At 46.3% G+C, this 13,386-nt stretch overlaps 1 protein-coding gene across 1 annotated transcript in view; it reads left to right on the top strand.

Moving 5' to 3' along the window:
* Positions 1-13,386, top strand: part of LOC135898468 (max-binding protein MNT-like) — a 55,816-nt gene that overhangs the window by 23,025 nt on the left and 19,405 nt on the right. Inside the window, exons 5-7 of the mRNA XM_065427396.1 lie at positions 143-320; positions 1,802-1,921; positions 11,801-12,168. Coding sequence (XP_065283468.1) covers positions 143-320; positions 1,802-1,921; positions 11,801-12,168 — 666 coding nt within the window. The remainder of the gene's footprint in view (positions 1-142; positions 321-1,801; positions 1,922-11,800; positions 12,169-13,386) is intronic.

The following is a 13,386-nucleotide window of genomic DNA, read 5'->3' on the forward strand; positions in this document are numbered from 1 at the left end:
TTGTAGGCCATACGGTTAACTTCAGCGAGCCGTGGCCTCAACTTCAACTTTCTCAGTAGTTGATACTCAAGTGATGTACATTCATGGGTGCCTGGAACCTGTCGCTGGAAAAGCTGATGAGTTGGAATTTCTGCATATGCAGAGCCTGAAGCGGCGTGAGCGGGAGTATGAGCACGAGATGGAACGCCTGGCTCGAGAAAAGATAGCAGCACAGCAGCGGCTGGCCACACTCAAGAAGGATCTATCCTTGCAGCTTGACTACCTCGACATGAGTGCTCTGCTGCCCGAGAAGGACAATGAGACTACCACAACTGCCTCTGGTATGCTACTGCTTATCATGTCTCACAGCTCTCAAAGGATTCATCTAATCCTTTTTGAAGTATTAATGCAGTTTTGTCATTTTTTGCAATATCTCACACTTTCAAGTAAACCTCTCCCTTGATAAAAACCTAAGCCCTGGTAGTGATCGGATGGGGCAAAAGACAGCTATGTGAACCAAGACCTGATGTGTTTTTCACGAGACCGCACTAGCAGAACTTAGTAGCAGGGAGCCCTCTTGCACGAACCTGCTTTTTTAACTAGTGCAGTGAAACTGAAAGCTTGTATGTCTGCTGTCACTTTTTACCACACTATCTTGGAATAGGTAGTGCCTGTTCTGCCCTGGTTACATAGGCACAGTAACCACAGTTACACTGAATCTCACTTCCTCCCTACTGCAGTCGTGCAGTGTTACATGAGAAAGTAACTCACATTTGTTCCATTAACTGCAGTGGTGGTAGATGTAAATGTGTTGAGATTTTCCCTACAACTGCATATGACTGCATTGGCCATAACATTGTGTAGCTCAATTGCGGTTAGCATGGCTGTGTAACTAGGGCATTAAAATGCTTCAAGAAGTGCCGCCAGCTTTCACCAGAGAAAACATGACGAATGCGGGAGATGAAATTCAAGGCGGTGAGCAAAACGTGAAGAAGGTGAAAACAGGAGCCAGCTTTTCAACATGTGGACTTGTCCTTTTCAAGGTGGAAAGAGAAAAAGACAAGTAAAGAAGACAAAGAAAAAGACCACTTGTTGAAATGTTAGCTCCTGCTTTCGCCTTGTTAACGTTTTGCTCATTAGATTTCACTAGGTGATTTATAAAAACCTAAAAAGTTCACTGTACAGCAACAATCATAGTACAGAAATGAAAACCAAGGGGACTTTTACTCAGACAGTATGGGTCTTGCCATGTGTACTTTTTCTTTTGCTTATATGATCCTTGAATGCTTGATCTGCCTTTCTCAACTTTCTTATTTAATTGTCTGGCCTGTAAAGCCTGTGCACTGTGCTGCATGGGGAGGATTATTGTCAGATGCACACATGTACCATGTCTTGAAAATGCTGGTTTTGTGACATTGCATCGTGAGATGTTACACATGTTCTGAGCTAGGTTTGAAGGAGCAATTAGTCACAGCACGCATGACATAATCTCGCTGATCTCTGTCAGTGCAGTGAGCTGAAGGTAATGGTACAGACATGCACATGCATTGTCAAAAGATCAGAGATCTCCCCTCTGGCTATAGCCATCACTAATCTGCACAAATAAGATCAGAGTTGTCTCTGTTGTTATATCGTGGTCCTAGGTTAATGTCATAGTTACCAGAATAACATACAGCTGGGAAAGCAAAAAAGGAAAGCGAGACAAGGTACCCATAGAATTTGATTTCACTAGTACTTTTTAAGCATGAGGCGGTGAAAAATTTTGAAGGCATGGCATGGTGCCACCTTGGTAAGCACAGGGTTTCTTCTGTTTGAAATGCAGAGTGTGGCAACTACAGCGACCTGGATGAGGACCTGGACGAGAAGCCTCGTCTTCAGCCGCCGTCGGTGTCCCCCACCAGCTCACCCAAGCCAGCGCTATCTTTTCTATGTGACGTAGCAGGTGGGTAGGCAGTCATTTGGAGCGTTGTGTACTCTTATTTTTATTGTGATAGCAATTATATTGACACTCCAGGCGCATTTCTGCCATTGCCGTGATGTTCCGTATAAAGACCAAGGGCGATAAGGTCGTTGCTGCGCGCCCTATGCTGTATGTGCGATTGAAAGCGTGCGAGGGGAGCCGACGATCGGCGGCTCAGTGTGTGAAAGGGAGGAAAGTGGGGAGGAAGTCATGCACGAGGCACCCAACATTGCCAGGCACTGAGGAGGGGAGGGGGGGTGGGGAGCAGTGTTCTACTGCTTCTGCAACTACACATTTGGCGGCTGTGCATGGTCGTGTGGCCGTATCTTGAGAGCAATCTGCATTTGGTGCAGAGTCTTGGTACGGCAGTGGCTTGTAGCTTTGTGTGCGCTGTGTGTTCTCGGTGCTCAGTTTACATTGAAGCGATACACAGCATAATGGTTACTTCACTTGTTGCTATTTATGTGTTTCCTCATGTCACCGTTTTGACAGTGAGTGCCCATGGTCATCAAGTGTGATGTGTTAATGTTGGCTGTGCATGCTGACACCATTCTTGTTATGTTTAGAAGTTGATACGGCCAGTAAAAGTACTATCCTTACTTCGTATGGCTGTCTGCTAATTTGCTATCGCAGTCGATACTGTGCCTCTTGGGTGAAACTGATTTTTTTCTTTCCCCCTTTTTTTTACACCTTTCTTTGTACAGTAGACTTCTGTTAATACGACTCCACTTAATTTGAACACAACCGGAGGTCTCGGTCAGCACCTGCGCATTTCTATGGCACAAAATGTTTGTTTTGATCATAAAATTGGCTTTCACCGGGACACACATGTTTGGCCCGAACAAGGACCTAAATGAATTAGGAAGGAATAGCGCCAACTAAGACGAACATAAGTGGGGGAACGACACAGGACAAGCGCCAACTTCATCTATCTTTATTCGCCGAAAAATCAGCAAATATAAGGAAAATCACAGACATGCGCACAGTGACCATAATGCATCATCTGCCAAACCGTTCCAGATAGGACATTTCGCTTTTGAAGAGGGTCACGGAGGTATCATTAACACAGTTTTTTCCTATCTTCTTTATATGGAATGCTTTCAAAACCTCACGCGCCTTTGTTTCCCTGCTTCTGCCAAACATTTTTATTTCTCTAAACCGTGGTTCACACTTCTTGCAGTACAGGTATTGTTTCTGTGGCGAATCTTCTGCCGCTCGGTCACACGCAGTGCAAGTTGCACAATGTTGCGAAGGATGCACACCTTCTTTCAGCGACCGCACATGTTCAGCTGCACGGTCGTTCACGCATCTGCCCGTTTGGCCCACATAGGCTTTCCCGCAGGTCAAAGTTATTTCGTATACAGTCGCCGACCGTTTATTCGGACCTCACGGGGACTGCGGAAATGTCCGAATAAACAGGTGTCCGAAAAAGCAGATTAAGAAAAAAAAATGAAGTCCTTTATTTCCACGCACTTATTCGGGCTCGGCAGTAGGCTTGAAGAAATCGTGAATGCGCCGTTGCACGCTGTTCCGTTTACGCGCAATCAGATAAGCCTGAATCTCAGAGAGGGTCGTACGGGCTGAAAGCACAGTCACTGCTAGTACACGCTCTGCATGCGACGGCAGCGTAGCACATGGTGCGTCAACTTCCAACTCGGTCATCGTCCGGCGGTGCAGCAGAAACCTGACGAATGATCTCGCCGTCGTCGAGTTCTGCGCATGTCAGTACAGCAGTGTCAGCACCTGTGAAACTGTCAATGAGACGGTGTCCGGAATCGCAATGCAACCACTGCGCAAAGCAGAACATTTTCCGCGTCGGTAGGGAGCACATCAGAGCACCCGCTTGCCGGCATTCCGTAGCGCAGTCTGCGCGGGCACTGTCGGCGCCACGAGAGACTTGACGCGATGTTTCCGTATGTCGCGTTGGATCACCGAAACCTCGACAAAGCAAACACCACCGTGCCGACACCAGTCACACAAACGAAAAAACGCGCCCGCTGCGTCCTGCCAACGCCTCCTATAACTATATTATTATATTATTATATATTATTAATATTATAGGAGGCATTGGTCCTGCGCGAAGAAACATATCAGCTGCTGGATTGTCTTGACATGGCTTACTTAACTGAAACCGGAACTGCTGCAGAGCCACTCTATCGAACTAGGCAGAAACGATGATGATAAGCGGGGATTTCCAGTAGCGCCACTTCGTGGGGCAGCAAGGAAGCTCCGTTCAAAACAAAAATGGCGTTCAGCAAGTCGAATCATGCACCGGTCAGAGTCGGTGCATGGTGCTCTCGACCGAGTTGGCTCAAGGAGTGTCCGAAAAATCAGACGACAGGTTGCAAGGTGTCCGAACTTTCGGCAGTTGTTATACATTATGGTCTATGGGGAGAATGGCGGTGCCGCGAAGCTGACCGAATAATCGGGCATGTCCGAATTTTTGGAGTCCGGAAAATCGGTCGGCGACTGTACCACACCGGTGCAGCACTTTAAAAACTGCTTTCCATGTTTTTTGGTGCAGCTGCTCCTCGTACCCTTGCTCGCTACGCGGGCGCAGAGCTGTGCTTGTTTTCGAGGAGCCGAAAACACGACTGGGACGCCATGTTTGTTTGCCACCTTTTTCATATTGTGGGCTAACCTATGTACATACGGAACCACTTCCGGCTTCGCAGCTTGCTTTTCTTGTGCGCACGGTTTCTTGACCATGGCACCTTTGATTTTTTGCAAGATCGCTTCAGCCACTGCTGTGATAACCGTGCTTGGGAACCCCGCTGAAACTAACCTATCAACTTGCTTGTTAAAGCTCGCACGTATTGCATGGTGACACGATTTCACGAGAGCAGACTTAAGACAAAGTTTAGCAATGGAACGTTTTACTGCGCCGACGCATAAGGAAGAAGCTCCTTTTGTGCTCGAAGTGCGTACTGCCAACATACAGGAGCTTCACCCAAGGTAATGTTAATGTCTAAAAACTGTAATTGCCCCTCCAAGGGTAGTCCATGCGTGAATACCAACCCCTGTCCCTCCTCTATAAAACTGTCTAGGACAGTGCTTACACCATCTGTGTAAGTCAAAACGTTCAGTTTGTTAAAAACTATTATAAAATCGTCAACATTTCTAAACACATTTAGTACACCCTTTCCTGTTAAAATTGGCTCCAAGGCGCTGTCAATACAGGTTAAGAAAATGTTAGTAAGCACCGGGGCTACGCAGGATCCAATACAAATCCCTTGTCTTTGTCAATAAAACTTGTTCTCAAAAGAGAGAAATGTCACACCAAAGTAAAATTCTAGCATTTTCATAAAATTGTCTATTGACACGCCAGAGGAGTTTTGGAACTCTACTGCACCGTTACATTCTGTAGCATCCCTGACAGAACTAAATAAGGGATCGTGGGGCACAGAGTAAAACAAGTCCAATGTCTACTGAAATCACATAACCAATGGAAGTACCTTCCTCAAGAAACCTAACATCTTTTGAACTCTTTGTGGCATACGGATCTTGAACTTTAAGGGGTGTAAGGTGCTTTGGAAGAAGTTTCTTCAAAAGCACCTTACATCCCTTAAAGTTCAAGATAGTGCTCAGATATCAGTGCTCATACTATGATAGGAGACGGTGGGTGCATGCGTGTATAGTTAAGAAACATACTATGTCCCTTCGCAATTGCCCCCTTTGAACTTTTGGTATGCTTCTCCGCTTAAAAATTCTGCATTGGGGCAAAGTTGACTTTCGGGAGCTGGCATTATGCAACGCACCATGCTTTCCGCAATCCGAAGCCATTGGTGAGAGTTATAAAGGCAGAGGCAGCACCATTGCTAACAGCAAGAAGCTTGGTAGCGAACGTTGAAGTAGCTAGGCCTAGTCTTGCCACGGTGTGCCTACGGCTGCCAGCGGATCTGCGTGCGAGAGCACCAGCTCGAGGCGGCGTGATAATCAAAATGAAGGTAGTGGTGGCTTCAAATAATGCCGTTTTGGATCCACGGTCATGGCAAAAAGTTTGGAAAGTCGTACGGCGAAAGCCTTTGCGTCTGAAATTTCAGAAATTCTTATACGGTGAAACCTTGTTAAACCGTAGTTGGCTGGAGCTTGAAAATAGTACGTACTAAACGGTAGTACTGCTTAACCGAAATAGCATGAGATCGCCCACTTGCCTGTCAAAAACGGAACTACGAGAGAGTGCGATGAAAGAGTAAAAAACATGTATTTATTCACTTCGCACAACAAAAGTAGGTTATTTTCGTTTGATGCCACCACAGGCTAGCAGCGACAACGGCGGCCTCAAACTTGCTCAAGCTCCGAGCCAGCTTTTCTGCCAGCCCCCTCTTCTTGGCAAACACCCGCATGAGGCTGACGTAACGTGCAGCGTCTACCAATGTCTGGCCTGAATTGCCCGTGCTGTCACTTTCCTAGTAGTCCTCATCACTGTCGTTACGCGACATTTCGGCAATACAGTTGAAATCCGCGGTAACGAAATCCCGAGGGAACGAAATTCTCGCTGCAACGAAATATTTTCGAATCCCCGGCGAACAGCCATAGGAGTCAATGCATTTCCTATCTCGCGACAACGAAACTTTTTTCTATAGCAATCCCTCATCAACAAAATTTTCTGAAACGACAGTCCGCAAATAATCTACTCATGTAACACTAGTTGTGTCTGGAAACTGCTCAAATGCATTCGTTGTGCGCTTAAATTGCATTAAGTACCGCCACAGCACATTTGCGTGGCCGCCGCCATCATTGTTTACAACAAAAAAAGCCTCGCACCACCTCTCGTGACAGACAACAGCGATGATGATGGTGGTGGTCGTTCGCCCGTTGCAACGGGTGACTGCGCAGTGTCAGGGCCAAAAATGCAATTAGCATTTAAATGATACAAATAAAAAAAGACAAGAACCGTAGGCGATCTTGCAGTGAGCACATTTTATTTAATCCTGTGTGCCATTACAGCTTGTGCTAAATGCGGAGCGAAATGCTTGCGTGCGTGGCAGCCAAATCGACATCTACTACATGTGAAGGCTCCGATAACCCGGATGCCGCTTTAGTATCAGTGGGCTTTGTGTACCGCTGCACATGGTCGTGTGCTCAGTGTCGTTGGTGCTAGAGTGGCGTCAATTGTGTGTCTCTGTACCAATCGGACCATTTGCTTTGACAGCCTGCTAAGATGCCGCCTCCAGCCAAAAAGAGGAAATTTATGACGCTGCAGGATAAGGGTGCAATTATTGCCCAAGCTGAAAAGGGCAGGAAGAAAATGGATATCGCCGAAGAATTTGGAATTGCGTGCAGTTTGACATCGACGACTCTGAAAAACAAGGCCTCCATTCTCGGCGCGCTCGGAAATGGTTTGAGTGCGAAAAACAAAACGGTGAGCGCTGCGGCTTTTCCAGACGTTGACAAGGTGGTGTTTGCATGGTTTTGTGAACAGTGTGCCAACAAAGTGCCGCTGTCTGGCACAGTTCTTCAGCAGAAAGCGCTGGACTTCGCATGCATTCTCGGGCACGCTGATTTTAAGGCTAGCCCTGGCTGGTTGAGCCGTTTCAAAGCCTGCCACGACATAGTGGCCAAAGTCATTTCCGGGGAGGCAGCAGCCGTCGACCCTTTGACAACGTCGTCGTGGCTGGTGACCAACAAAGAGGTATTGGACCAGTACAAGGCCTCGGACATTTATCACGCAGATGAGACGGCCTTATTCTACGAGATGTTGCCATCGAAGACCCTGGACTTAAAAGGCCAGAAATGCCGCGGGGGGAAACACAGCAAGCGGCGTGTAACAATTTTGTTGTGCACAAACATGGACAGCACAGATAAACGGCCACTGCTTGTAATGGGCAGAAGTAAGAAGCCCCGCTGCTTCAAGGGAAATCGTCGGCTGCCCGTACAGTACACCGCGAACCTGAAGGCATGGATGACCCGGGCCATATTTGGCAGCTGGCTCGAGGCCTTCGAGACGGACATGCGGAAGGCAGGCAGATCGGTCTGCCTTTTTTTGGACAATTGCAGTGCCCATCATGTCGATGACGTGGAACTGGGAAACGTACGCTTGGTTTTTTTTCCACCGAACTGCACTTCCGTGCTGCAGCCGCTTGATCAAGGCGTCATTCGTAGCGTCAAGTGCGCCTACAAGGAGAAGCTGATTCAGCTTCTGCTGCTGAACCTCCAGTTGAAGCGTCCCACCACAGTGGACATGTTCATGGCGCTTGAGATGATGGCTGTCGCATGGGTTGCGACGTCGCCAGTCGTGATAGCTAATTGTTTTAATCATGCCGGCTTCATTGCCACTCGGCAAGCATCATGCGCTCATCCAGTGGCATCGCAAGAAGATTCGCCTGAAGGTGCACTAGTTGACAGTGCTGACGGCGCAGTGCCGTCATCGCTGGCCCACGCATGGGATGAATTTTCTGCTGTGACAGATGGTGTTCCGGATGGCCTCAGCATCGATGAGATTGTTCGTGTGGATGAAGGTGTTGTCGTCCATGAAGAGATGACTGATGAGGTCATCATAAGTAGCGTTTGCCAAGGTGCCGATGACGTCGACGACCACCAGACACCAAATCAAGAGAGGACTGCGAACCCGCGGGATGTGTTGAATGCCTTTGATGTAATTCGATCATTTTTCGGTGAGCATGATGACGACGTGGCAATGGACCACTTCTTGCAGTGCGAGTCGAGAGCAGTAAAATTGCTGCAAGGCAAGGCTCGGCAAAGTAAGCTGACTGACTTTTGGCATTGATTTTTTTTCTTTTTTCTTTTTTTGCAAGCCAATTTCCTTTCCTGTCTTTTCCGCCTTCATTCTCGCGCTAACGAAATTCCCGCAAAAGCGAAATGTTTTGCTTTCCCCGGTGATTTCGTTATTGCGGGTTTTGACTGTAACGGAGGCAATGATGGCGAAAAGTCGAACCTCGTAACCGTCAATTATTTCACGGTCACAGCAGCATTGCTGACCAACTTCTCCTTCACATTCCCATTGCCACACACTGTAGCCAATGGTTGATTCCTCTCGCATGCCAGCACCATGCGGCACCATGCACCATGCGGTACATGGCAGTGCCGCAACACTTACAGAAGTCACTAACCCTTCACTAACAAAAGTAATTGATGATGCCTGCCTGCACATGCCTACGCACAAATTTCCGCTACAGTTTTTTTTTTTTTCTTCCACGCGGCATTGAGGAGCCCCTCCTACGCTCTTCTTCTGTGGCTAGGTCAGTGGAATGCTAGTCGGAGGCGCGGCCATGTGATTTGGCACGCTGCTGAGAGCATTGTTGGAGCACAATACATTCAAATTAACCGTCGCGAATGCTGCTTGCGCTTTCGAATTACCTGGCGCTTTCGCCAATTGGAATACGCATAACTTTGATTGGACCACAGCGTCAGTTAGAATAAACCAAAAGTTTGAATTAAGCGTGTTCAAATTAACGAGGTTTGTGTGTATTTGATATTCAACTTGATATTCAGCATTTTTTTTTCTTGATTCTATTCAGTATTCTATTCGAAATCTACTATTTGGTATTCGCATACCCCTAGTTATCTTCCACTGAGAACACAGATTTTTTTGCTGCCTTCAACAGATCTTTGAAGCAGTGTGACAGCTCACAATGGATTCTTGTTGTATTTACCAAATTCTAATGCACACCATTTTATTATTTTTTTTAATTGCTCTGAATATTACCTGCATGTTACGATCATATGCGAAACCAAAAATTCATAAGTGGCATTATATGCCATTTCATATGTAATTGCATGCAACACTGTGGAGGCTAGAAACTTTCTGCAGGGGCTGCATTTGCACCAACAAATAGTTCAGTGTTCTTGCCACCAGTGTGGTGAAATTCTTTTCAGTGAATAAAAATAAAAAGTAATCCTTAAGAAAGGGACAAACCGTGTATTTGTGCGGCTGCTAATACGTTGTTTTAGGGTTTTTCTTTTTTAGGTTTTTTATTTGCAGCCTTGTGTCCACTCTTGGGTGAGAAAACGCCATTGGTGTGCGGTGAAGCCTAGACAGAACGCGCGTAATGGTCAGTTTTGGTGACCAAGCTTCTTGCGTAGCTTCCAGTGCGTTGCATGCTAAGTATGAAAAGGAGTATGAAACGGAGCAACAGCCACTGTCACAGCCTGTCGTCACAGCCAATGTCATCGTCACTGTCATTGCAAGATGACATAAAACAAGTTTTTGCATAGGATGGGAACAACTATGCATGGCTTTCAGGCTTTATGAAAGCTTATTCAAAAAAGTTATTTTCCATGCTAAGCTAATGACAACAGAGTCGTGTCATGTGTTTTTCATGTTCTGGAAACTTGCATGTGTTGCTTGGTGAACTGATGAACGAGTTAATCTAGAAGTGATCCAATATCCCATTTGCCATTGTGTCTGATGGAGTGGTTTGAGAAATGCTGAATATCAAACGCTGTGGACTGCAAGAAAGGTCTACATGTTGTGACCCGTTGTGATAAAAATCTGTCTAAGATTGACAATGATAGGCATTATGTGCAAATAAGTTTTCATTCTTTGAAGGTAAAAAGCTGTGCGCAGTTGGTCACATTTCTGATTGCCAGAATCAGAAGCATGCTACATTTATGTTTTATAAAATCAGGCATGTATTAAGTGTGGCTGCACATTGCTTTTTCCTATAAACAAATAAAAACTGGGTGTGTTTTATATTTTGGGGCACATTAGAATCATTTAAGTTCTGGCAAATAGAACAGCAGTTCAATTGGATTGTGGCGAAATCTGGACACAGAATGCGTGGTGCTGACAAAAGAAGAAGAGGCAGGAGAGGCATGAGCTTGGCCAGACTTTGCCACAGGGGCCACTGCCTGTAGAGATATAGTCTGTTTCCCAGTAAACGCGCTTGTAACATTGAGGGGCTAGAGACAGTGATGGCGAAGATGTAGAAAGTGGAGAAATCGGAGCAACGTTAAAACTGCGAATGGCGGTGTTTCCAATGACAGACTGAAACCTGGTTTCATTGACAACACCGTCATTCACAGTTTTACCCCATTTTCTCCACTCCCTACTTCCTCACCATCACTGTCTCCAGCCCCTCGATGTTACAAGCATCTTCACTGGCAAACAGACTACATCTCTCCGGGCGGGAGCCCCTGGGGCGAAGTCTGGCCACAGAATGTGCAATGTCAGCAAAAGAAGAAGCAGGAGAGGCACGAGCTTGGCATTCGAAAGAAAATAAAAATCAGTCTGAAGGGTCAGCCTTGCTAGAAGGTCGCATCTTGAGTCTTTCCTGTTCTCGCGACATTGGGAAAGACTTCGTCACAGACTGTGGCCAGACGTTGCCACAGGATGTTTCTTTCCGCCTCTTCCTTTAATTTGCACCACAGAATAATTCATTTAGTTACGTTCATCCTGTCAAGGTCTAATTAACAGAAGCTAACTGTATTGTAGCACAGTGTGCATGGCAGGTCTGTCCAGCAAAAGCCTAATTGGGACCAAACAGTCCTGCTATCCATGTGAAAATGGCAGGCAGTGTCTGTAATAACTTTAACCTGTAAAGGCCGACTGATTAACCATGATGCTAGCATATAATTTCTCAGTTGTGCTAGTCTGGGTTCCTTTAGGCTAAATGAGCAGGAGTGTATGCCCTTACCTTATATTTGAAAACACAGTATTATATTGCCTTGTTGATTGTCTTTATATGCACAGTTGTACAACACTGCATGTGCTCCAGCTAGCATGTCCTTATGTTCATCCATTCTTGGCAGATGCTTAGAGATACCATGAAAAGAGGTACCATGAGCGCTGCCTAGAAGCTAGCTCCTTTTCCTCCCCCCTCCCCCCTTCTTTTTTCTTTTTCTCTTTTGGCAAGGCTCGATTTTTAGGCTAACTAAATGTAGTTTTTTCATTTGCAGGTAACTCTGAAAATGGCAAGCCTCCCATTTTTCCCACAAACCACAAGTTGATTGACACGCTAAATGGTGCTGCAAATAGCAACATTGTCAATGTCAGCAGTAACAGTGCTGCCAACAACATTGGCACCAACATTGCCACTGTGTTCACCTCCTCGACTGGCCACATTGTGACCAATAGCAGCTGTGGTGCCACCCCTGTGGTGGTCACTGGTGCCCGGGTCACTGCACCCAGGGCATCCCCAGGGAAAGGTATAGCCCCTATGGCAACACCGCTGCTGTCGATGGCTAACAGCAGCAAGATGGTTGCCACCCCAGCTACCTCTCTGGCCACGAGCACCAGTTTGGCCAGCCTGGTTTCACAGCAACAGGTGTGTAGATTGCGTTTGCATTTGTTGTTGCAATGTTGAATAAATAGTGCCAACAGGCATACAAAAGTGCTTTGCTTTTGTTCTTGTTTCCCTGATGACAACCTGGACGTGGCATCACAAAAATTGCTGGAGCTCTTTGCCAGTGGTCAAATTCCATCCTCACTATTGAAAAAAAGAAAAGTAGTTTCCTTCTTTTTTTCTATTGCGAACCAAAAAATATGAGCGTCCTTTTGTTTGTGCAGTCTTTGTCATGGAACGTTAGCTTATCCTTAAGCATTTATGACCATATTGTGATGAACTTCGTAAAGTACAGTTGAAAGACTTGCATTAGTGTGTTGAGTGAATAGTATATATATATATATATATGTACACACACACTGGGTGCGTGAGGTATTTGAGAACACTATTCCTGAATGCATTAGACACCTGCAGGCTCATCATATCTATCTAGACGTGCGGCTTCTTGTTAGTTGACTGCTTATCATTCGCATTGCGCAATTTGTTCAAAGATGGAAGCGTACAGGTTGATGCAGGAAATGAAATTCCATGCAGTCCTTGTCGCCCTGGCTGCACACCACAGCAACGTGGAAATTGCCACTTTTCTGAACGTAGCAAAGTCTTTCGTTTACAAGGTGCGGACAGTACTGATGTGTTCTGGCGGTGACATGGCATCTGTGGCAAAAAGGAAAAATACAGTCAGTGGTCAGCGGCTGCAAGTCATCGTGAGTGACGAGCGAGGAAAGACAATGCAGGCCATTGCAAAGGAGCTCCAAGTCGCAGAGTTGTCTGTCAGGCTCGCTGTACATGAGGACTTGAGATACCATTCCTGTGTCATGAGGAGGGGGCAATTCATGTCTGATAAAACTCCGGAGAGTCGCCTGCTCTGGTCCAAGCACTTGCTAAGGAAGCTGAAGAGCCTGGAATGCTCTGCTTTTTTTACGCGGCAGCATTAAGGAGCTCGTGTCGCAGAAAAGTCGGCGGCGTTGGCCGTGAGTGAAAAATTGCGGAAGGCAATTCATAAATTAAAACAACTTGCAAGATGGGCTGGGTGCGAATCGAACGAAGGTCTCCGGAATTTGAGATGGAGATGCTTCCACTCAGCCATGAGTTCGATGCTTCAAAGTGGGACAAAAGCACCTCTAGTGAATCTGGTGTTGCCTTAGAAACGTGCTGTAGAAAGTTATACTGCGGTGTATATCAGTAATTATGAGCATGTAA

This window comes from Dermacentor albipictus, chromosome 2 (assembly GCF_038994185.2).
Source record: "Dermacentor albipictus isolate Rhodes 1998 colony chromosome 2, USDA_Dalb.pri_finalv2, whole genome shotgun sequence".
In the NCBI taxonomy this organism is placed as follows: Eukaryota; Metazoa; Arthropoda; class Arachnida; order Ixodida; family Ixodidae; genus Dermacentor; species Dermacentor albipictus.